This window comes from Kryptolebias marmoratus, linkage group LG22 (genome assembly GCF_001649575.2).
Source record: "Kryptolebias marmoratus isolate JLee-2015 linkage group LG22, ASM164957v2, whole genome shotgun sequence".
NCBI classification, from domain to species: domain Eukaryota; kingdom Metazoa; phylum Chordata; class Actinopteri; order Cyprinodontiformes; family Rivulidae; genus Kryptolebias; species Kryptolebias marmoratus.
The window spans coordinates 13428100-13452869 of NC_051451.1; the positions used below are offsets into that span (position 1 = coordinate 13428100).

The 24770-nt window shown below is 39.4% G+C and overlaps 1 protein-coding gene across 1 annotated transcript in view; it reads right to left on the reverse strand.

Moving 5' to 3' along the window:
- Window positions 1–3858: 3858 nt before the first annotated feature.
- The window catches only part of bean1 (brain expressed, associated with NEDD4, 1), a 32946-nt gene continuing 12034 nt past the window's right edge, over window positions 3859–24770 (reverse strand). Inside the window, exons 3-5 of the mRNA XM_017429390.3 lie at window positions 11607–11810; window positions 11315–11456; window positions 3859–4318 (exon numbers count right to left, since the gene is read on the reverse strand). Of these exons, the coding sequence (XP_017284879.1) occupies window positions 3934–4318; window positions 11315–11456; window positions 11607–11810 (731 nt within the window). The 3' untranslated portion in view covers window positions 3859–3933. The remainder of the gene's footprint in view (window positions 4319–11314; window positions 11457–11606; window positions 11811–24770) is intronic.

Here is a 24770-nt window from a genome sequence, read left to right on the forward strand (position 1 = left end):
GCATCAGAAAAAATAGCAACATTTCCCTAGTTTGACAAAGAAATGAGCTGCACTCGTTCCAGGTGTTTTAAAGCTAACAATTAATACTGACACACGTTGGAAATGTTCTATAATCCAATAAAACACTCATATTAACACAACAACACGGAGCCAGGTGGCTGATCTGTCTGATTTAGCGCTAAAAGAGGAAAGTTTTAAAGATCAGTTTGGTGAATAAAACAGTTAAATGTTAGATTGTAGCTCTGCACCGCCCCCTGGTGGCTGACGGTGAAACTGGATCGCGTTCAGCGTGAACGGGATCTTTTCTCTGGTGTGGTTTGAGCTCCTTAAACACAAATTAAATGTTGTGTCAGTGACACAGATCACGTAGAGTAATGCAGCTGCATGTAAACTAGGATGGGCCTTTTGGTTTAACCGGTTTATTTTGGTTATTTTAAAATAAAATGAGCTGAACGCAGCGAAGCCGGGGGTGGATAATATGTAAAATTTGCAAGAGATACTTGAAATTCTTCAGCATATCTGCTAATTAATAATAATAATAATAAAAACAGTGCTGAGAGTTAAAGATCTAAATTTTGATTTCAGCTCCCAAGTCCAAGAAACAGAGAATTCCTTCAACACTGAATAAATCTAAACAATGTCTTTGCACTGAACAGTAAACACCAAACATATTGATGAAGCAGTGGATTAGCTAAGAATCAGGGGGGCATTTGGGGCTTTCAGGCACATCTTCAAAGAAACACACAATCTGGACAAACTATCTTTAAATAACAAAGAACATTTAGTATATTGTTACTAAAGCTCAGTCTATAATGACTTCCTGCTTTAACAACGGGTGATAAAATGGTGTCTACAGGTCTTAGTGTCTCCAGGTTTGATTTCCTCCTCACACACACACACACACACACACACACACACACACACACACACCTCCATACAAACACTGCCTCTTTGTTTCTGTATAGGTACGAATAAAACTACAAAAACAAAACAAAAGTATAGGCAGCATTTAGTCCACGTGTTATTAGACCGCGGTAAAGTGCCGCCTGCTCAGTCTGTCAGATATAAACCATGGTTAAGGTTTGGTTCGGCTGGACTGGAGCATTTTGAGAGCTGTTTGGTTCCAACAAAAGATTAGTTTTACTGCGTTCTTCACCGTGAGTCTCATGTCTTCAACTGCGGCCTTTTCACTGTAATTCAGACTAAACATCTCACAGCTTTTGTTTTGATTGAGAGAAATTAACTCCACATTCCCCAACACTTAATCATAATTCGATTTTCCCCGCCTTTTTTTTCCAGTCTTTGAAGATGTTAATGTTTTTTGCATCGCCTGCCCCTGAAAGGAAAAAAAAGCTCTATGTGTGTTTCCAAATTATTTATTGAGCCTCTGGGATAAATTTGAATGGATCCTGCAGGAAGTTTTCACTGAATGCACATCTGCTGCTGATGAACTTCAACGGATGTCTGCCGTGACCGCCTGACCTTAAAAAATCACAAACGTGACTGTAACTCAGTCAGTTTTACGGATATTGAGCTAAAATCAGCCGTGGTAGTAGCTGAGAGTCATTACCAACACGTACTCTGAAGGTGACATTATCTCCTGAAATCTTGTATAACTTTATCGTCAAGGTTTGACCTAAACAGCTCCAACTTCTCATTATAGGATGATTTCAGCCTAAAGCGCTGGTATGAAATAGATGTATTCCTTCCTTCATAATTTAATGTTATTGTTAAACCTTTGTGGTCACCAGGTGAGCGGGGAGGCGTTCCTAACCTCTGCAAAGCTCAGCTTGCAAACATGTGACACTGAAGTTTTTTCAGAGCTAGTGTTTAAGGGTTCTTTAGTTGTTAGTGTTGCTTTTGATCAGCTTTTCCTCTAAATTTTGAAGAAACTCCAAACTGCTCGTGATGGTTTTGGAGGTGGGCGTGCTCAGCGCGAGTACTTAGTCCTCTGCTGCTGCTTGTGTGAACACAGCAGTACGTGGCTGCAGCAGTTCAGTAATCAAGTTTTGTAGCGTCGTGATTTATCTTCCATACCGATATGACTGACTTTATTGGGCTGCCTGCTTGTTTTCCTTAGTTCACTCATGTTTCTTTATTATCCAAAGGCTCAAAGGACGGAAATAGAGGCTTCATTGTGAGAATTACTCCCCTGAGGAGGAGGTGTTATTTTCGCCCATATCTCCACTGGCTTTGCAGCTGCAGCGCAGGAGTCGTCATTACATAGGTATTGTTGTGAGGAGCTGTCCTCCTTGGCTGCACCTGTGAAGGTGCAGATAAATGGCTTACCTGCTAAGGCTCGCAGGGGATTTCACTGCTCATGCTGCTGCTGTCCACCAGGCCCGCGCGTGCAGTTAAATTTAGTTCAATTATCGGTCGAATGAACCCCTATATTTCCTAACTCGTGTGGGTTTCTGTTGTTTTGTCGCAGTCAGGTGGCAGGGACGCGATGCATTTTGGGTGCATGCATATTAGGTTTGTGTTTGACTCGACACAAGACGCCGTATTTCATTGGAGCAGCCACAGTTTAGTGTTTGATATTGTTTGCAAGCATCATTTTGGCTCTAAAGTCAAACTTCCTCTCATATTTTTAAGCTTTTCTACAATAAAGACTAAACATTCACAACATCTGCTTTATTTCTGATTAGGAAATGATACGTCACCGCTGACAAATGCAGAACAATCTGCGAGAAGTGGGAATTCTTCGACCCTAAAACTGATTAAACTGGCAAAACTATGAAACATTCCCGTATAGGTGATCACTCCTGTCATGCTTTGGCTGTCCTTTTTTACGTATTTCCAAGTGATTGCTCATTTTAGCCACAGATTGTTTTAAAAATCTGCAATCGGAAGTCTCGGTTTGACAAATTGACCCATTTGTTCCCTATATACATATATATTTTTTTGCACTGTGGAAAATATTGTCGAGAGCAATTTAGGTCTTCTGGGGGAAAAAATAAAAGCGTTCTGAGGGAACACTGGGTTAAAAATCTACAGATCTACAGCTTTATGTGTAAAGTCTCTGCTGCATGAACCAAACCTCATGAGGAGGCAGGTTCTCGGCTACATTTTGCTACTGGGGTCCAGTTTTAGCTTGGTTTTAAAACTAGAGCCCTTGATACAAAGAGGTACGACAAAAATGGAACAAGCTGAGCCTCTCTCCTGTGATTATAGAGTCATGCTGCAAAAAGATTAACAACATCTTCCAGAACGCCATCATTTCTTTTCGTGCTGTAAGATTTAAATAACATACATGAGGAAAAATAGGGACTTGGGGGTGAAAGTTTCCAGGTATTCCAAAGTGATTACTACTATTTTATTACAAAGTCTTTCTTCTACTAAGTAGGATACTACCAGCACATTGAACGTGACAAAACGGCACACTCTTCTAATGTTTACACCCTACAGAGACGTCACCTCTGCGCTGCAATTTACTAGAACAAATTAAACATGATCTGGAGGGTGATATCTGTGTGCTTGTGTGTTCTCTAAACTACACAGTTAGATCAGTAACACACAGTTCTTCTCTCTTTAAACTGTCCCAAAGCACAAAACCCTAATTCACAATGTTCAAAATGTGGGGGGGAAGCCCCAGAATGAGACAATTTAACACGTCAGTCTTTGTCTGTGAGCCAGAGCGTCACAGTTCTTGAAGGAAGTTCCAGACAGGAAGCAGTTCGATGCAGTCTTTTTGTTTCGTTGGCCCGATCGGACTGTGAGCCACGGGAACTTATGAGCCTAATCGGGTGTTTGGAACTGTGTGAAAGATGTGCAGATCTCATTCGTTTCCACTCTCTGGCCCACAGCTGCTCCTAACATCCATCCCCCCCGCCCCACCACCACCACACCGCCCCGCCCTCCACATTTAAGTGTTTTTGTCTAATTCAGCTAGGGACCACCGGGAGCTCAGGTGAAGAAAACCAAATAACCGTCCTATGAGATCTGGTTCGCTGGCAGCTGCTGGGAGCTTTCGGCGTTGCCCCTTTCTGAGTGGTGTTTATAAAGGTCACATGGCACGAGAGGGAGGGGCCGTCCCTGCTCCGCCAGCACCGACTCGTAAGGCGGCGCTGCCTCCAGGGAGTAGGAGATGGATGCAATGTGTTGCTGCTCCTGCAGTCCCAGGGGGTAGTGGGAGGGGGGCGGCCAGGCGGCGCTGGCTGACGTCTCCCCGTAGCTTGGAGAAGCATCTGGACCAGTGTAGGCGGGCCGCTCCTCCGGCTCTGCCAGGCTCCGACAGGGGTCCAACAAAGAATAAGGAGGTGGGTCGTCTGTGGGGATGTAGAGCTGAGTCGAACCTGGCCCGACACACTCATCGTAGCTACGCAGATGGAGACAGAAAGGTTTAAAATTAGAACTACTGGAAAGGAAGATGGAAAATCTGATGAATATAAGTTGAAACAAAATGAAAAATATTAAGTTTTACGGCTGTAAATATGTCATAATAATATCATGATAAAGGTATTAACTTAGTGACAACTCTTATGTAACATCCTGTCCCACAAAAGCAAAGATAACATTAAACCAAACTGATCACTTTTTAAGTTTATAATTAAAATTAAGTAAAACATACACTGCTGCAAAATGTTGATAAAGACAACTAAAAACAGAACGCAAAAATTTGAGCATCTATACAAGTCGTAATGAGAATATCAAAATAATCCTGGCAATAATTAGCACGGGTACTAAACCATTGAAGTAAATCTTATTTGAAGAAAACTAAGTTATAAATAAAAAAAAACAAACAAACTGTTTTGAAGTGAGACCATAACTACAGTAGATGCTTCATTTATTTTATTTATTTTGTACAACCCTTGAAATTATTAGTAGTTTGAGTTCTGCAGTTTCACAACATAAACTCTAGTTTTAAAAAAAATAGTATATTTGCGGTATGAAACTGTAAACTGTGATATTTAGTTCAATGGTTAAGTAGGTTCTGTGGCTCTAAATCCTATTTTTACAGCAAAAGGGCAAAGATAGCCTCTTTTCCTGATCAAACCTCATGTTGACAACTTGTGCAGATATTCCACCTTCAGCCATGTCTTTTGTTTCCTGACATTATGAGCTCCTCCAGCAGCCTCAGAGTTAAGATCTCTGACAATCTTCTCCATTAATCAGAGATGAGAGAAAGGGAAACAGAGCTTATAAAATAAAATAAAACTGAGCAGAAAACTGAATTATAAAATAACTGTGTGCGTTTGTGAAGCAAATGGTGGATGAGGATGGGGCGATAAGAAGCTGTAATTCAGAGTAACTCGATTAGCGCAGAGGTGAATTATATTACTGGGGTTCTACTGTAGGGAATCTGTCCGTCCGTCCGTCTGTCTTTCTCCTGTGGACGTTCTCAGAGGCAATAACCCTTTCAGCCCTAACTGTGACCCATAACCAGCAGCACTTCATGAATAACAACTGACCTCAGTGTGACCAGGCCTTTAGGTTCTCATGTGGAGAAAAACACACAAACACACACGGCTCATTTCTCAAAAGACCAGAAAAATATCTGTGGTTCTCTCAACCTAACAGTTTAAGATCTATTACTATAAATAAGTGTCTGCTCTTTAGTATTTCGTTAATTATACGTTTATTCAATTCATATTGTCTATTTATCTGAACAAACCCACCTTCCGGTAATAGAAGTAAATACTGAGGATGCTGACATGAAACTTTATTTCTGTTTTTATTATTAAATAAGCATAACATTAGAACGGAAAAAAACCCCTTTACACCTTCTTTGTCCAAAATCTTTTTGTTTGTTTGTTTGCTTCGTTGTTTTTAGTTTATATCAACTAAAACAATTTTCTATTTCTGACGGTTCAATCAGTATTTTCCTTGAGCCCTCACTTTTGGGCACAGCCGGATTCAAAACCGAGAGATTTCTGTTAATATGTGCTTTTTGCATGTTTTTGTGCTGATTAATTACTTAAAAATAAATAAAGAAACATTTTGTGCAAATAAGGCAGACTGAATTGAAAATTAGAGACAGTGAAATCCTCGTTGAAGTGTAAAACTTCAGAGTCTGGTTTACTAAGTCTCACTGCAGATTTCTGATTTCTGTGCGCATTTGCAACAAAAACACCCTCACACCACCCGTGTGGAGCTTGTTGCAAAATTAATTAGGAGCCACTGAGATGTGCTCTGGGACTTACACAACTGTTTTTTTTTTCCTTCAATCTGTTGTGTTTTTGTTTGTTTCTAGTCCATCATATCCAGTAAATACACAATAAAATCTGCAAAGTCCTAATGGCATTATTGTCTGTTACAGACAGCACTGCTTTTTAATGTTTCTTTCTGTTTTAATTTCAGCCTTGGACTTGTCTTCCAGTCCTAACAGTGGTGAACGATTACCTTAATCTGTTATGTATGAGCCAGGACGGGCAGGACAAACAGGTCCTTAAAACATTGTTTCAACAGTCCTGACATCAGCTGGGCTGCACTCTTTCACAAACTAGGAAATTAAGTGGCGTGCCACTAGAGCTGCAGAACCTTTTAAGGATCGTTGTCCAGGAAACAAGCTTCCTTTAACAATAGCACAATATTTCTGTAAAGCTGGCAACGTTTGTGTCAGTGCCTTGAAGTCGGACGGCGTGCGTTTCATGCAACGGTTGTGACGCTCCACCGAGCTGAACGCCACACAGCTCCAGCTCCAGCTGACAGCATATGGTCGCTGTGTGTCAGGATGGGTCTGTGCATGTAGGTAGTGTGTTCCTGCTCTTTACCACTGTGAGATGTACCGTCCTGTTGAGAAACAGTCATATAGATACACCACAAGTAGTGTGTGTGTGTGTGTTTCATGATAATGAGGTCCAAAGTCCGACATGACACCAACATATTGGGAGAACAGTATGTGCGGAGACCAAATTGTGTTCCTCATAGTAAAAATTGATTTCACACACTTATTTTTGTGTGTGAGTTGCCTGTTTTGATTTCGCACAAAGAGCAGGCAACAGGATGAAAAATACATTCACATGCATCACTTTCACATGAACATTACTGTGGAGTTTTAACGCAAGTGACAATATCATGCTTACAGTCATATTTTTGGTCACCTGCCTGAATGACATTTTTAAACAAAGCGACCGAAGCTCATTCTAAAGGAAAAAAGATAAAAAAAATATGCTGCTTCTTCTGTTTGGACTCAAATGTGGAGCTACTTAAAAAGAGATTTGTCATTAATTTCATACAGTTTTACATGATTCAAAAGAAGTCATCTACTGATGTGATGTGGGATTTTAGGATGTCTTTAATAACTTAAATCTGAAGCAAATGTGATGTAATTGTTTTAAGATGTATAAAAGCGTGTTCCTCTTCTTTGAACCTCACTACAATCTTGGTCATAACACAAATCTAAGAGTCTCTTTAGATAAATAAGCAAACTGAAGCAACATTTCGGACTGATAATTAATACCTAAAAAAGCATCAGTACCTTACTGAACTAAAACCCTTATAGCTTAAACGTGACCAAAAAGTAAATATAAAAGTTAAAGAGGCATTTTAACCTAATGTGAGATCAAGGATGACCTGATCCTTAAGGGAGTGAAGTGGAAAAAGCTTCTGTCTTAAACTTTCTCTGTTTCTTCAGTGTAGAGCACAACTGTGTGAAGTACTATGGGCAACATTAATCTTTCTGTTGTAAGCTATAGGTGGTTCACATTGGTCTGCAGACGGGTAAAAAAAACCAAAAAAAAAAACCAAAGAAACTTTATATTTGCACCACAGAGAAAGTGACGTGTTGTAAAAGTTTAAAGCCAAAGTTTGAGTGTTGCCAAGAGTTGTGTTAATTTATTCTCTTTTCTCTCAGCAGAAAACAATTTGGCACCAAAGAACAAAAGGCTGAAACAGTGCAGCGAAGCATTTAACTACTAGAGGCACATATTTTCCATCCAAGCAAGAGGAGGCATGATTGGAGAACAGATTTCAGATTTTTCATTGTTTTAGAGACTAAATAAATATAAACTAATGACATTCTAATAGTTTCCTCAGCTGAACTATGTCTGTGTTACTACATAAATAAAGGAGTATATATTACCGTGTTAGTGCTGGTGGTGGTGAGGCACTGCCTGGTTAAGACGTTTAGTCAGTCTAAAAGTTTACTGCTGGTGGACTGATTCATACAGCACCATCTGTGTATAACAGTCTATGTTCAGCAGAACTACGTACATTTGCGTAGTAACACGAACGTTGTTTGGTTGAGAAAACACTAAACAAACGTGCTCATGCCAAAGTGTAGAGGTGTAATATCAGCTAATGTAGTGTTCTTTCAGACCAATATGTTGTTTGGAGAAAGAGTTGTTTTATAAGCCTGAAAATGATTAAAAAACAACAGCCATTAGCCTAGCCTGGCTGAAGATCTCTACTCTTTTCTCCATTTTCCGTGCTCACAAAAATGGCTGCAAAAGACCAGTCCATCTGTAAGCAGCCTCTGATTGTTCACAAATCAATCAGAGCCGATGTGAGCCTTTGGAAATGAGGTGAACTTCATGGAACCAAAATAAACGTGTTCACATGAATCACTGTACATCAATATGTAACAGATGTCTCTTCTCATATTATTTTCAAAGCATGATATATATATACTCAGTTTAGTGATCCTCTTTGTGGATAACCAATTTTTTAACTAATTGTAATGCTGCTGTGCATCATTATTAATCTTCTTCTCTGTAATGAATCCGTTTCTTGCTGTTCGGGCTTTTAAACCCTGCAGCCGGGCGGTCACACAGACCGTATGTTGTCATTATGTCACGTTTTGAGCCACAAAACTGACTTTCTTTCTCATTTGTCACCTGTTACAGCTCTGTTGCTACCTCTCTTGGTGGCACAAAGGTGGGTTGTCTTCAACTCCCCCATGCTGCTTGAAGTGTTTTGTGAAAGTGCCTTATGACTGATGTCACGGCTGATAAAGTAGTAACTCTTGATAACTGTTTGACAGAACATCACTTCAAAAATAACCAGACTATCCCTTTAAAATCAGCTTCAAATAGTCAGCAGGGCAACAGTTTGCTCGCCTGCATATTTATGCAGCTCTAAAAAGAAAACAGGGAGTGTAGGTGTGTGTGTGCGTGAACACACACAAGTTTGTCCACCTTCTCCCTGAGAGGAAGCAGAAGCTTTCAGTCTCCACAGGTAAGCTGCTGATCCGTGAGTGTGTGTCACTTTGAGGCGAGAGTGTGTGTGTGTTTCTGCCTGTGTGGTTTATTCGAGTGCAGGTGACCGTGTGTGTGTGTTTGTGTGCGTTAACGTTCACAGTCTCAGTAGGTAAGCTGTTGATCTGAGTTCTCAGAGTTTTCCTCCACCATCTGTGGCCCATACACTCACTCACACACCCTGCAGGAGCGTCACATGAATGCAGGCTACCTGCTTTACAGCATGGCAAATAACAGCTCGCCAGCATTATGGTAAACAAAGCGTGTGATTTCTATATGTGTATGAGTAGATACGTGTGTGTGTGTGTGTGTGTGTGTGTGTGTGTGTGTGTGTGTGTGCTGGCTGCTGTCCCTTCATGCAGGCCAAAGAATCCGGCTCTCACACAGAGAGAACGAGCTGGTTCCCTGCCAGAGTACTGACGTATTTTGCAAGCTTCCCTATTTTGTTTCTTTTCTCTTCCTTGTCACAGTGCTGTTCCTGTTGCACTCATGTCTCCGTTAATTGTGCTGTGAGTACAGTGAGTGCAAACATTGTGCATTCAGTGTTTTTTCAGGATTCGTCAGAAACACCACTGCAGCTGGAGATGTACAAGGTCACATCTTTTAGGCTCAAAAAGCCTCGTTTTGACATTGCTAAACCCTGCTGCTACCAGGTGCATCCCCTCGCCGGTCATGCATTTGTCCAGCAGAATGATGCATTTGTCTGTGTTGCGAGATAACCTCAGGAACACAATAGGTTTTTTCCCCGGAACACAACTTCAGCGCGGACCCCTCACTTCAAATTCAGCATGATAAATGTTTGGCCGAACCGCTTTGAGAACTGTGCAATGTTGCAACATCAGCATAAATCCAGATCTATATGGAGCATTTCTATCACTGTGCTGAGTGTGCGGAAACCTTAGCAAACATAATCTGTGTGTAACATGGTGAATTTAAGTTGTGAGGATTCAGATTAAATACATACTATCAAACCTCAGACAGGATGGTTTTGGATTGGGAAAGTGGACGCTTAAAAGCTGCGCAAAAGGGAGGAGGCCCACGCACACTGCAGGGTGGGGATTTACGTGAATTATTAAAGTTGCCAATTAGACCGGCTGACATTTAGATCAAAAATACTATGACATTGGCTTTTAGCGAGCTCTTTCTTCCTCTGCCTTCCTGGTGCCCATATAAAAGACGAACAAACAATCTGCACCCTTCCAAAGGGCACCAAAGGTAGCAAATAATGGGCCAAACCAAGTGGGCTGCAAACAGTAAGGGACAGTGGGTGAACGGCAAGTTACATTTCACATCTGACATTTCACATAATTGGCAAAAGGAAGTGGCTCGGCTCTCCGGTTTACCAACATACTACAGTTTGTAGCAAAAACAGGTACAATTTGAATTACTTTTCCTGATGTTTAAGCTCAAGTTTTGTCACAAACAGGTATATGAGCCTGTCTGAAACAGTTTATCTTAACCATTTAGTAAAAACATGCGTCCAAAAAAAACCCCCAACAAAATAAGTTATGAAATCCAAAGTTGGCATTTTATCCCAGGTGAAAGAACTACAGTAGTTATAGGTATTCTATAAAGCATGGGTGTCCAATCCTGGTCCTGGAGGGCCACTATCCTGCATGTTTTAAATGTTTCCCAGCTCTTCAGCAGGTCTTCAAGTTCTGCAGAAGCCTGTTAATCACTGTCATTTAAATCAGGTCTGTCAAAGCAGATCAACACCTAAAACATGCAGGATAGTGGCCCTCCAGGACCAGGGTTGGACACCACTGCTATAAAGGCTCTGATCTGCAGAGAAGCACATGTCAGAAAACCTATTTGTCGCCCTTATTCATTGTTAAAATAAGTGTGAATAACAATAAAAGCACATACGTAGATTGCACGTGACTGGTCTGTGATCAATTTGATTCTTTTTCAGTAACTTAGCATTTATAACTTATCCGTTTGCATTGAATATTTATTAATGTGTCACATTAAACTGCTTTGTGTTGTCTTAAATATGTCAGATCATTAGCAGTGTATCAACATATGAGAACTGTATTAATCTGGTTTCTGACTCTCAGCTGAAAAAGAAGAATTGCACATCAAACTTTCACTTTATAAGAAGGCCTTTGCCTCTGAATTTAGAATACCTAATTATCAGTGCAGCCATCTTTCTGTGCTTAACTGAGAGCAGGACTTACCGTGGTGGGGAGTCAGGATACAGGTTGCTAATCTGAGACAGATTCTCTCTAAACGAGTCAAAGTCTAAACCAGGAGGGAAGTCCTCTAAGCAGCTAGACCTCAGTTCCCCTGCTGAACCTCCGTAGGAAAAACCGTCTGGTCCTGGAGACAGAGTTAAACAGGAATCACACAATTACACTGAGAGTATGGAAAGTAAAGATGAAACACATTCAGTCGAGTCTCTGTTTGTCAGACAGATGCTTCGTTATTAACAAAGCTGTTGGAGAATCAGCAGAAACGACGGAGGCTGACCATAGCTGGCACGAAAGTGTGGGTTTCGGAGTCGGCTGTCTTTGCGCAGGCTGCCGATGATGATGGTGATGCAGGAAAGGAAGAGGACGAGACCTATAACGATCCCGGCCACCACCAGCGGAGACACCAGGAGAGATGCCTCCCCAACTGATTCCCTCTCACCCCGGCAGTCTGGGTACTCCCCATGGCTCTGGTTGGAGCTCACTGCAGGGAGGCAGACAGAGATGACGAAGGTCAGTCCTGAGTCTGTGGGAGCGCGGACGTACAGTTAGCTTAAAGAGTCACACTTAGAGGAGACGCACCGTGAGGAATGCTACTCGTGGTAATGAGAGACAGACATTTCCATTCCAACTTTTAGCGGAAATTGGAATTACAATCGTTTATTAATGCACAATGTCGTAAAAAGCATTTTCAGCTGAGTTACAAAATATTTGTCACACTTAATTTGTACCAATTAGTAAGTGGTACAAACTGGTTTGGCTTCTTTAAGAAGCTACACACACAACCAAAAATTGTTAACTTTTATAATAGCTGTTTTTGAAAATCATCCCTATTAGACATCAACTTCAGTGTTTTTTTTTTCTTATAAAAAATGTTTTATATGTAAACTCTTGAGTCATGGCTTCCTGTTTTATTTATTGGAAATGATTCAGATAACCCAGAAAATTCAACTCAGGAAAGAGTTTTTCCTTTTAATTAGGTTAATACTTTTTTGTTTTACCATTCAAAAAATGAAATAAAATGTCAGCTGTTTAACTGTAGTTTTTTAAATTTCACACTGCATCATAAACTATAGCTTATTTTTAGTATTATTACAAGTTTTGTTATATATTGTTATTTACAGTCATATGTCTCTGATATGACTATAAATAAGGTTAGTTCGCCGGGGCGACCATCTTGAATCAGGTCGACTCCAAATATGAATAAGGCGTAGATGTACAGCCAGTGATTCCTTTCTGAGAGTTTCAATAAAATTTGTCCAATGGAGATATTTTGCTAACTATCAGTCAGGAAAACAAAGACACGCACACAAACAAACACAGGCTATTACAGGATCGTCCGCCTTTTATAGCAACAAGTGATAAAAAAAGGCTTTAATGACGTTGATAACTTCTGTTTACTCTGTAGGATGTGCAATTAACTAAATTGAATCAATATTCAATCGATATTTTCCTGCAGACACGTTTGTTTGGAAGATTCCTTTAGGTTTGCTTGCAGTCAAGGCTTTTTTTTTTCCACAGAGATATTACACTTAGAGTCGGATATCTGTTGCAAAACTCCTTTTTTTTTGCCATTCCAAACGGTAACATTATTAAAACATCATTTTGTAGTGTTGTGTAACTGCTGTCTTCTCATGCACACGTTGTGCCCGCTCTTTCTCTCCTCCTCCTCCTCCTCCTCTCCTGCTCACTCTCCCTGAAGACTTATTCCATTTCAGTGTGTGACAGATAATTAGAGCTGGAGCCTGCGCACACAGTCATCATTATCATTAGATTACAGAACAATCCTGTTCCTTTCCATTTCTGTTTAGTGTCTCATCTGTCTGTTTGCTCCCCCTGTCCAACCTCTGTCTCCCTTTCTGGCAAACCGCTTATCCGTCTGACTGCCGGTCGCTTTGAATCAGCCGCAGAGCGCTTGCACTCGGGGTTTGAAGAGCGGAGTGCTGCGATGCAGTGGTCTCCTGCGTTTGTTTTGCTCGTGCTGCAAACAAAAATGCTCAGTGCTAAAGATGTCACATTCATTTTGTCTCTTTTATTTCATGTTATTGTAACTTTTTACTGGCCAAAGTTGATAAAAAAAAGATAAAACACTAAACCAGCCGTGTACTTTTTGGTTAAGATTGTAATCCTTGCACTTTAAATTTCTTGAAGTGGCGTCATGTCAACAAATTTGACTTCCACAGACTTTGATTTTGTTTTGAACATTAAGACAAACTTTGTGCATGTTCCATATTTTCAGTTGCTTTACAAAAAAAGCTCAATTTATTCAAATATTTAATACCTATTAAAGAATATTTAGGCACAATCTGTGTGTGTGAAATAAAAAAGCAACGAAATGTCTGTGCCTTTTCTTTATAAAGCAGGAAAACCAATCAAAATCTCTACGTGTTTTACACTCAATATCATTTTCATTTCACCTTCTGAGCTCCTGTTCGCGCTCAGTTTTTGTCTCTTTCTCCCCTGGATGGCCGTCTTTGAAATTGTGTTGTCTATAATAATTTGGTTTCACACAGATTCCCCAGAAGAGTGAAATGTTCTCTCACCCAAATGATTCCCACCAGACATCTTTAGTCTCTTCATAATGTCTCCTCTCTCACGCACTCCTTCTTCCTCTCTTTCTGTCTTTCCTAATATGATTTTCTCTTCATTTCACTTCTCATCTATTCCTCATTAAACTCTACTTTCATCCGTCATCCCCAGAGAGCACTAACACGGAAATGTATAATTGTGTGCATTTAGATTCATAGAAACCTCTGCGCTGTTGTTCACACAGCGAGAAATTTGCAAACATAAACGCAGCAGGTTGTTCTTAGTCAAAAGCTGCCGCCATAATTTTAGGATCCATCGAACAATTGCTTCATCAAACACACACAAAAAAAGGCTAAGTGTGTGGGGTTGTGCTTCCACCGAGCCTTGGACAGGGAGGCCATTGGAAGCTGGTGTCCTTTGGGGAAAAATATTTAACAATTAATTAATATAAGCACAAGCGTGGAGGGTGAACTGTTTCACCAAACTACAGCAGCAACTTTACACTGAATCAACAGAGAGTCTTACACCATAACTGAAGCTGCTCATTTTTCTGTCCTAACGGAACAAAAACAAACTTGAGAAACATCGGTGCCCTGTAGTACGAAGTGGGTTCAGCTTACCCAAGGTTTCTTTAAGAGATCCAGTTCAGCTAACCTGAAACCTAACCTGCTCAGGGAAAAGGTAAACCAGCCTTGAGACACTGAAAATCCTGAACTCAAACTGAATGATTTCGCTCAGCAACTAATCCTGCTTCGTAGAGAAGAGACCACAACCTCCTCAACTTAGCCAGAATATTAGTCGGCTCTGTTATAGTAGAGGACCTGAATGCATTATCATTATTCACCACTTCACTGCCAAAACTCAGCAGGATGGAAGTGGGGTTCAACAAATATTGTGATGGACATTAACACCTGTGACTTTGCAGCTTTAACAACACATGAAACTGTGTGTTTTGAAAGTGGTTTAACTGCTTATGCCTTGTTTTTTTGGGTTGTTTTCTGTCTGTTTTTCTTCTGCTATATTGTGGGTTTGAATATATATATATTTTTTCTGTTATGTTCTTGTAAGTGTCACAGTAACTCCTGGTTATCACCCAGCTGTCTCCTATTCTTAATCAGCACACCTGCTGTCATTTACTGAACACCCATTCTTCTATAGTTACGCCCCGGTTAAGCTCAGTTCTTTGTCAGATACTTCTTCTTTATCCTTCCATGTTGTCTGTACATTAAGGTCATTTTTTTAACAATATAAACATAAGATATTTGCAAATGGGGTGTAAAAAAATATCAAATTTGCTGGCAATGCCTCTGGCCTTCTGAGATGTTCCTCAGTGTTTGTGACAACCCACACCACTGCTCATTTTTGTCTCTCATTACTCAGATTTGTTTGAGTTAATTTTGTTTTCACTTTAAAAGTACAGATTTGCTCATATCTTATCTACGGCAAACAAAAACTAGAAAAAGGCTTAAAAATGTTGCTTTACAGATGAATGTTTTTGAACTCCTCATTTTGCATTGTTCCAGCACTGACTCAGCATTTATATTTAATTTAGCTTAAAAAAACAATATTACATATGGATAAAAATACATTATTGTTATTATTATTTTAATAGGACAATCCAAGCATGGAATTTTAATGTACCTTTAAATCTGCAGGACAGCATTTCTAATTTATGACCAGAGAAAACAGAGAATAATTTAATGTATAACCTGGATCGTAATCTCACTCATAAATCATAACATGTTGGTGTTTAAAAGTAGGTGTTCTAAAACACAGTTACAGATCCATACACTTAAATAGGTTGTCCTATAAAATTAGCTTTTTAATAATTTCTGGTGTTTCCAGCTAGACTTTTAATCCTTTTTGCTTCCACTTCACTGCCAAAAGCTTTATTACTGACATTAAACTGCAAACGTTGCAGGATATGAGGCACGCAACAGCTGGTTTACCCCATCTGCTCTTCATAATGATTCCAACACTGTGCATCTTTAATGCGACATAGTTTAGCGTCATTTCTCTGAGATACCTGGTGAGTGCAGCTGTTAGGATGTAAAGTTTTTGTATTATGTTTTGTCTTCATATTTCAGTTCGAGTTTATTGTTTGTTATTTAGTTGTCTCTTCCCTGTGCCTCAGCCACCATTCACTTCTCCTCAGTCACACTCTCTCTCTTCCCTTTTCTCACCCATCTACACCTGCCTCTAGCTCCATNGGTCACTTCTCTCACTAGCTGCTGGTTCATTGTCATACTCTTGTCTCCCTGATGTTCTGTTTGCTCGTGCCTTCTTGTCTCCCAGTGGTTCGTCTTTAGTCTCAGGTCTGTTCAGGTTTAGTTTAGTTTAGTTTAGTTAGTTAATGTTTTTTTGTATTTAGTCTAGGTTTTGCTGCCACGTCAGCCTTTGTTTTGGGTTTGCCTTTTATTTCTAAATAAATTAGTTTTTTTTTTATCAACATGAGTCTGCGCTCAGGGTTCGCCTACTTCACCCCAGTCCATGACAGCAGCAGCCAGACTGTTGTTTTTGAATCAGTGAAATGTGCTGGCACGGTTAGTTTCTTCCAATTTTGGTAATTGTTCAAAAATGGCTTTTTGACTCTCCTAGAAATGCAACACTGTTTAACTGCATTGTATATCAAATTTTGTGCTACTGCAGAGCTCATTTTAGACCTAATTTCTTTGTCACTGCCTTTTTATTGTCATAAGATTACACAACAAGCTGTCAGATTTATAATAAGTATTGGGGACAGGGAGTCATCCACTAACATTACTCACAAAAACACGAAATAAAGACATTTTAATAGTCTGACACACTTTCTATTGTACCTATTGTATGTGGGTTTGTGAATCTCGTCTCGCTGTTTCTTATTGTGCCTCTTCTGTGTAATTTAGACGATACAAAGACTAAAGAAACTGACAAAAGGCAATCATAATAATTTGAGGTTGGTTGGTAAGACGCTGAAATAGACAGAAAAGATGAAAGAAAGGAAAGCTTGTAACACTACAAACACTCAGAGAGCACAAACCTCCGTCAAAGACACAGCGTCATTAAAAACAGTGCATTGTGGATTGTGATCCAGATCACCAGCAGATGTAATCAGCTAGTTTTTGTGACAACCCCAACATTTTCTGAAAATGTAATCAAAATTTGTTTGTCAGTTTTTAAGTAATCTTGCCAACAGATGGGTGGACAAACTGCAAATTAAAAATAAATTTGTACATATTCAAATAACAGTAGATGTTCCATCACCACTTCTTTAGCCACACTGAACTTTATTTCTGTCAAAAGTTCAAGTACAAAATATACTCGATGGCCACTTTATTAGATATACCTATAAAATACATCTGTTCAATGTTTAACACAAAGAGCCGATCAACCAATCAAATGGCAGAAGCTCAGTTCACTTAGGCATGTAGATGTGGGGAAGACGAGTTCAAACCAGGGATCAGAACTGGGTTTGAAGTGACTTTGAATGTGGCGGGGTTGTTGGTACCAGACGGGCTGATTTGATTATTTCAGAATCTGCTGACCTGCTGGGATTTTCAGAACCATCTCCAGGGTTTACATTGAATGGCAGTTGTATGGGCGAAAATGCCTTGTTGATGACAAAGGTTAGAAGAGAATGGGCAGACTGGTTCGTAGCTCAAATAACCTTTTGTTAACCAAGGTCTACAAAATACTGTCTCTGAACTACATGTTGAACCTTGAGGCAGATGGCTTACAACAGCAGACCACACCACTCCTGTCAGCTAAGAAGAGAGGCTACAATTTGCTCAAGCTCACCAAAGCTGGACAATAAGACATTAGAAAACCACTGCCTGGTCTGAGGAGTCTTCATTCACTGGACTCCAGTGGCCTCCACAGTCACCATTCGACCTCCTTTAAGATGTGGTGGAACAGGAGATCATGGATGTGCAAATCTGCAGCTACCTCATGATGCTATCATCTCAGTATGGACCACAATCTCTGAGGAATGTTTCCAACACCTTGTTGAATCACGAAGAATTAAGACAGTTCTGAAGGAAAAAGGGGTCCAACCCGGTAAGTGAGGGCAGATTTAAAATAGGATGAGGGCCAAAACAAGACTTGTGACATTGGAAAAAAAAATGTGCTTAATTGATCATTTGGACACACATGTAGGTTTGAAAATACGAAAAGGAAAACTGAAAAACCTATTCCAGCCCAGAAAATCTGTAGAGACAGCATGAAAAATGTTGCTTGCATTTTATTACTTTAGCTTGGCTTCTGCATAAAAAGCACAGCAAAGGCCACATCTAAGAGGGTGTGGTTTTAAATAAAACAACAATGGTAATTCACCGTGACAGCTTTCCACTAAAGTGTACTGCTGAATGTGCACCCATCAGTTCTTAACTCTGCAGCTGAAACCCAGCTGAGCTTATTTAATGCCTCTTAATAAACACAAAGCTCGAGTTGCTTCCCTTTTTCTTTGTTTCAGAGTCTGAAGGTTGTTTTATCAAAACAAGATGAGTTCAGATCTTTAGTAAAAACTGTGACATGTGCAGTGTAGGTTGTGTTTGCAGCACTGTCAGTGATCTGTAACATCAAATATCAAACTCTGTCCTCAAGCCTTTTAGTCTCAATGGTTCACGACACCAAGCTGATGTCCTTAAACCTTTCAAGCTTTCATTGGACATCCTCAAACATGTTTGTTCTCTTGTCATGGAGACCCAGTCCAAATGACTAAGTATTGCATCAAATTGATTCATAGGCCATTTTTTATGCAAACAAAGTAACCTTGGATGTCAGCATCTACTTATCTGTTGGGCCCCATAGGTCTATGAAGAAATACAGTATATAGCTGTTCAGTGTTTGCTGTTTTTCTTTACAAAAAACAACCACAATAAATGGCAATACAATCTAATGAAACTGTTTAAAGTACATAAGATGACACTGTCTGTTTTTAAAGAGTCAATAATGTTTTGATTTGTGTATTTGTGTAATCTTTCATGAAGAATATACAGTTAATGAATAGAGAAATGTCAATAAACAGACATTTATTGGTTTATTGTTAATGGATATATAATTCTGAGAGGGTAAAATAAAAAAAACAAGCATCCTTTAAAATTCAATGACTGCTTATTATTTCAGATTACAACCATTCCCTCCTGGATTTAACTCAAAATATGACTACATCCTGTTAGAGACAAATTAATTATGTTTTTTATTACTGAAGTTTCTCCACTTTGTCCATTACACAGTGAAACCCTGCACATTCTGGATTTTCGTTAATTTAGGCACTAATTAACTTCACAGCAGGTATTATTACTGTTCTATAATACTAAGGCACTTATTTGTTTAATATTAATGGAAATAGTTGCATCTTCGTTGGATCTTTTAAATAAAAGGGACGACAGCATAACTTTCTGCTGAAAACAAAGGCATTAGTGAAATCAAGTGAAGCTGTACAAAAAAGAGGCTTTCCTGCTATGAATGCAATAAAAAAAAACATCCAGTGGTATGTGTAATATTTTGCTAACAGACAGAGTTGACTCCAACAATAATGCTAGAGCCATTTCACTGTTTAACAGAATTAATAATTCATACTTTTGGTGTAAAAAGGTGACTAATGATGGGCACTGATTACATTACTGATGACATTAATTCATTTTTCTCCTCTCTTTACACATCCAGTTTTTATTTGTGGGAGGTGTAGACTGTGAGATGAAATAACAAATGATGTTTCCTCTCCTGAAACAGTCTTAACCTCCCACAGGAAGGGTAAAGGAGGCACAAAGAGGACATCTTTTCCTGACACGCGCCCGTCCTCGTGTCTCTTTCCCACTGTGGCTTATTGCTGTTTTGCTGCTCTCTGTCTTTTTATGTCTTTGCTCCTTCTTGTTGTATCGAACGGATGCCAGTTGGGCTTTGGTGTTGAAGGACGTAGAGCATTGGCCATTAAAGCATTAGGTTCTGTTATCCCCGGAGCAGGGAAAAGAAGAAGACCTACTTTGATGACCACTGCAGTAAAAACCTTCTCACTAAGTGGGCTGAAATGTCTTCTTCTTCTTTAGAGAGTAACTTAACACCACTCTGAGTTGGCTTGCCCTCTAAAGATAAAAGGTTCAAATCTGGTTTTGTGAACTAAGATGTGTGCCGTGCTCTTTTAATGATACCCAGAGAGGTGTCATTGGGTATATCAGAACATTATTTCAGCAAGGTGAGATATTCAGCTGCATATAGTACGGTGTGCACAGATTCAGAGGCGAGAAAAGCTAATACATTAGTGCTAAAGCTTTCATCAAAATGTACATCCTTTTGCAGGGCATGTGACAACTTAACCCTCCTGAAGCCCTCAAAAGAGAGAAAGACAAAGAGAGGTAGAGAAGTACATGTAACTTTGGGTCAATTTGACCCAAAGGCCCTGGTAGGGTTAAATTAAATAACAAATAAACAAAATTCCTTGAAGGAATACATATCACCCAGTGCCTTGCATTTTAACAAAGCACTTGAGCAATCTGCTGTAGATGTACATCCAGTGATTATTTTCTGACAGTTTCATTAGAGTCTGTCCACATGTTCATTAGATATTTGGCTAACATTCACACAAAACACAGACATGATTACATGCCTGACATTCAGGGCGGTGGGCGATAATCCACAATTAACTGTGAGACAACAAAACAGTGCAACATGTGAGCAAACTGGAATTCTAATTTAACATCGCAATGTATGCTTGTGCACAGTGCAACTTATACATATATATATATAAAACCAGGCAGTCGAGAGCAGCAGAAGTAGTCTGTTTGCAGTAGCCATGAAAACAATAATCAGCTACATGTTTTCATTTACTAAAAGCATATTTTGTCCTCATTTATCTGATAAAACAGGTAAAAATTAGATTTTTGATCGAAATAAACCGTGATGTTTGTGTGCTTCTTTGAGATTGAAGAGTAACTAAACCACTAAAAACACTAAAAATGAATACAGATAAACCTTTGCAAAGTTAATGCTGGATGAACAAAATAGTTTGTATGTATTTGGAAAGGATTTACACACAGACGTGATGGTTATTTCTGCAAAGTGTAGAATCAAGACACACTGGTCTGATTGTGGAGTTTGCCAGCTATAACAAAAATACAGAACAAGCACAAAGACAATGTGAAATTAAACAAAATATTGCTAATTAATACAGATAAAACAATCGGCCAATTGGTAATAAGTATTTATTACATCCATAAATACATTTTCCAAACAGCAGCTGTTTTTTTTATACTGTCTGCAGTTTAATATTGGCTTTTAAATTTTGTACGAATCTCTCTTCTCCCTGATGTAGGACATGTTCTTTGCAGACTGCTGCATCTAAATGCAACAGCTGAAGCTGAACGATAAACTCAAGCATCCGCAACCGCCCCATAAGCTGCTGGGATTTCCTTGAATCAAAACCTCCGAGCCTGCCGCCGCTGGTCTGAAATGTAGGTTAGCCAGTCATAAAATCATCAGTATTCTGAGCACAGCAGCACACTCATTCATGGAGCACAGACACCAGGACTCACTCACATACGTATAAATTAAATTATGTATTGAGATGAGGTAGAATGTGGGTCACAAAACATCACTGTGTGTGAATATGGGTCAGGATACATCATACTCTCCCCTTAATCTGCCGTCCTCCCTCCCATGTGGGATAGTTGGCAGAGAGACAGATTATCACACCCTGCTGGCCCATATTCCTGCCTTCTCCCTGTTTTATCATCTCTGATTCGTTCATCTCCTCGGGCCCCGTTCTGTTGTTGTGATCGTTCTCTCCACCAGCAACTAACACTCTAATCAGTCCTAATTTTGATGACATTAGTGCTCACGAGTTAGGAGAATATTAATTCAGAGGCTTTTGGCGCATGCTTATCCAACTAATGTACGGCACTGTGCAAAAATTTCCAACCTCCTCCAGGTACTTTGCATCTGAGGAATCTTTTAAAGTGTTTTTTCGTCAACAGTCATTCCGAAATTTCAATGTTTTTCTTAGAACTTTGGCTGCTCTTTACAATTTATTTGTTCAGTCTAGCAGACGAACAGTTTCTGAAAGTTTTAAAGGATTAAAATAATAAATAAATAAATAAAAATCCAGTAAAGACTTAACACAGGACCTGAGGAAAGCATCATCCCTCAGTTGATCCCCGTATGCCAAGTTTTCAGCTGATAGCTCTTTAGGAATATCTTGGTGCTCTCATGTCTGCCAAACTGTGTTATCTTTTTTTTAATACAATTAAAGAAGTTGTGTATTTGAGTCAGGCTGTTGGTAAAGGCCTGAAAATCTGATTCTGATATGTGACAGCACAACACTGGTTCATCCTTTGTGATGGGAGTTTTTATGAGTAAATTAGAGTCAAATTCAGAGTTAAGGGGCTTAAAAAATAATGTGAAAATGATGAAGTACTGGACTGTAAATGACTGGAACAAAAATCAAGTAAAAACTGTCCACTGTCCAAAGAAAAACTTCAGAAAGCCTGGAGAAACATCACTCAAGATGACTTTAAAATATGTGTGTAAAGAAATATTTCCAAAACAGAACAAAATATTAAAAATAGGGTCTGTTTTAAACTTTATCTAACCCTAAATTTTATTTCATTTTCACAAAATCAAACTTGACTTTTAAAGATGTGTATGTGAACAGTGTGAGGTATGAAATATACACATTCTGACTGCAAATTTTCCTGACTGATTTCTTTTTTTCGTGTGTGTGAAAAGGCATACAGCCACCTGTAACATCTAAGAATAAACCATAGTTCTGTCTGCTTTTCTGGGTTAAATACAAAGACACGACCCTAATACGAAGGTTTCAATATTATTTAAATAAGTTGTTGTGAAAGCCATTTACAAAGAAAGGTGGAAGGGAAATACTTTAATGAACAGGTGCACAGAAGGCATTAGATTTACAAGAAATACTGTGGTCTGGTTGTGTCAGAGCACCGGGAACCAAAAAAAAAAATCTGTTGAAATAAATGATCCCTAAAATTGTGTCTCAGTTTCTTTTTTAAGCAAGTCTGACCCACCTAAACCCAATGAACTAAATGGAAAAAAATATTCTACAAATAACAATTCTGCCAATTGAGTGCAGCACATTCTTCTGTGATTGGCCAGGAAATCCCACTTATACAACTATTTAACTTTTGAGATCAATGCCATTCAAGATGGATGCCAGATCTTAGCAACCTTATCCAACTCAACCGATACTTCAAGTGCTAACAGATCACTCAAAATCGTGCATGAGATAACACGTAATCTCATTTAGTTTACAAGGTTTGAACAAAATGGCTACAGCACCACCATTTCTCAACATAATTTAATCTTAGTTTAAAACTCTGGCATGGAAGGGCGTTGGCAGTACTGTACTGTACTAGATTCCTTTGAGGAATGACTGGCCTTTCGGTGAAATCTTCATTGATAGCAGTTTTTGTCATATTTCTTCATAAAACATCATCAGATTTGCCACAGCTTCAAATTTCATTACACTACGAACATACAAACTATAGGAATCAGGATGAAAAAAAGAAAAAAATGACTAAGCATCATTTCACTTTTCAAAATACGTCTTTCTCCGATGACTTTTCCGTTTGACTATAATCTTGCTAACAATATCCCCTTTTGTAGCCTGACTTGACACCTAAAAGCTGTAAAATTGGTCCTGACATTTAGAAAGAAAAAACAGAAAAGAAGAGCCGAGTGCCAGAGGGGTCCACTGAGAGTTTGACAGGCAACAACATGCCCAACAGGGCCGATGTCAGTGAACCAACACACACCATCACTTCAGTGAAAGTGTAATAAGGAGATGGTTTTGAAAGCAATCAAAAGAGACTGCTACTTACTGTTCTGTGACAACTTCCTACTGCACATCCATCGCAGTCTTTTGTAAATTAGTCTGATCTGGTAAAAATGGTTCTTTTAAGTAACAATCAGTAGCGAAAGTGTTTTTGATTTTTTTCCCAAGGCTTTTGAAGAACAACCCTCCTGATCCCTTTAGCACTGGAGGCACAGAAGAAGGTGGAGGAGTCATAAATAAAAGCCAAAGTGGTCATAGCATCATATCACAGAAACCCATTTCAGATGGATGTCTCTCTTCTGAATGAAAGAACCTATCTTTACCTCCTTGAACCTCATTGCACTCTGTCTGTGTTGGGTTTTTATCCTTCAGTGTTTGTACGTGTCCCTTTTCTTCTCCTGCCCTCTTTCTCAGAAGTGCTGTGTAGTGGGAAATGACGAGTGAGAAAAGGGTGATGGAGAGGCAGCAGATGAGATGATGACATAAATGAGGAAAGGGAGGAAGAGGTGGTGTTTAATCATGTTAAAACAGCTCCAGCACACACTCTGTAGCCTTTTCCCTTCTGGACGCTCACACTCACACACACACACACACACGAATCTCTGATGCTGCATGACATGTTGGTGTGTCATGAACCGACGGAAACTACAGGACTAAGCTTTAATTCATCCACCTTAGGAGCTTCTGACAGTTTGGCCCAATATGATCTTGTCCCTTCATTTATTATCACTCGCTGCCCTGAAAGGAAATGTGTTCAGTTGACTTCCATGTTAGCAAAATATCTTATGAACTACCAGACAGATTAAAAAAGAGATCTCAGAAAGTAATCACTGGATGTAGAACTGATTAACTTTTGCAGTCATTCCAATTCAAGATAGCCGCCACAGGTTATCAACTTTGGAAAACAAACAAAAAAAGGAGAGTAATAACTGTCTTTTAACAAGAAGAAACCTCCAGCAGAGCCAGATAGACCAAAACAAGCGTCCATCTTCCTCGACCTGGTGGGAGTTAACTGTACTTTATTTCAGTTGCAAAGCCTTTGTTATTGTCCATCCATCCATCCATCCATCCATCCATCCATCCATCCATCCATCCATCCAACGTCAAACAGTTGGGCTAATAAATCCATTTCTACGAGACAAA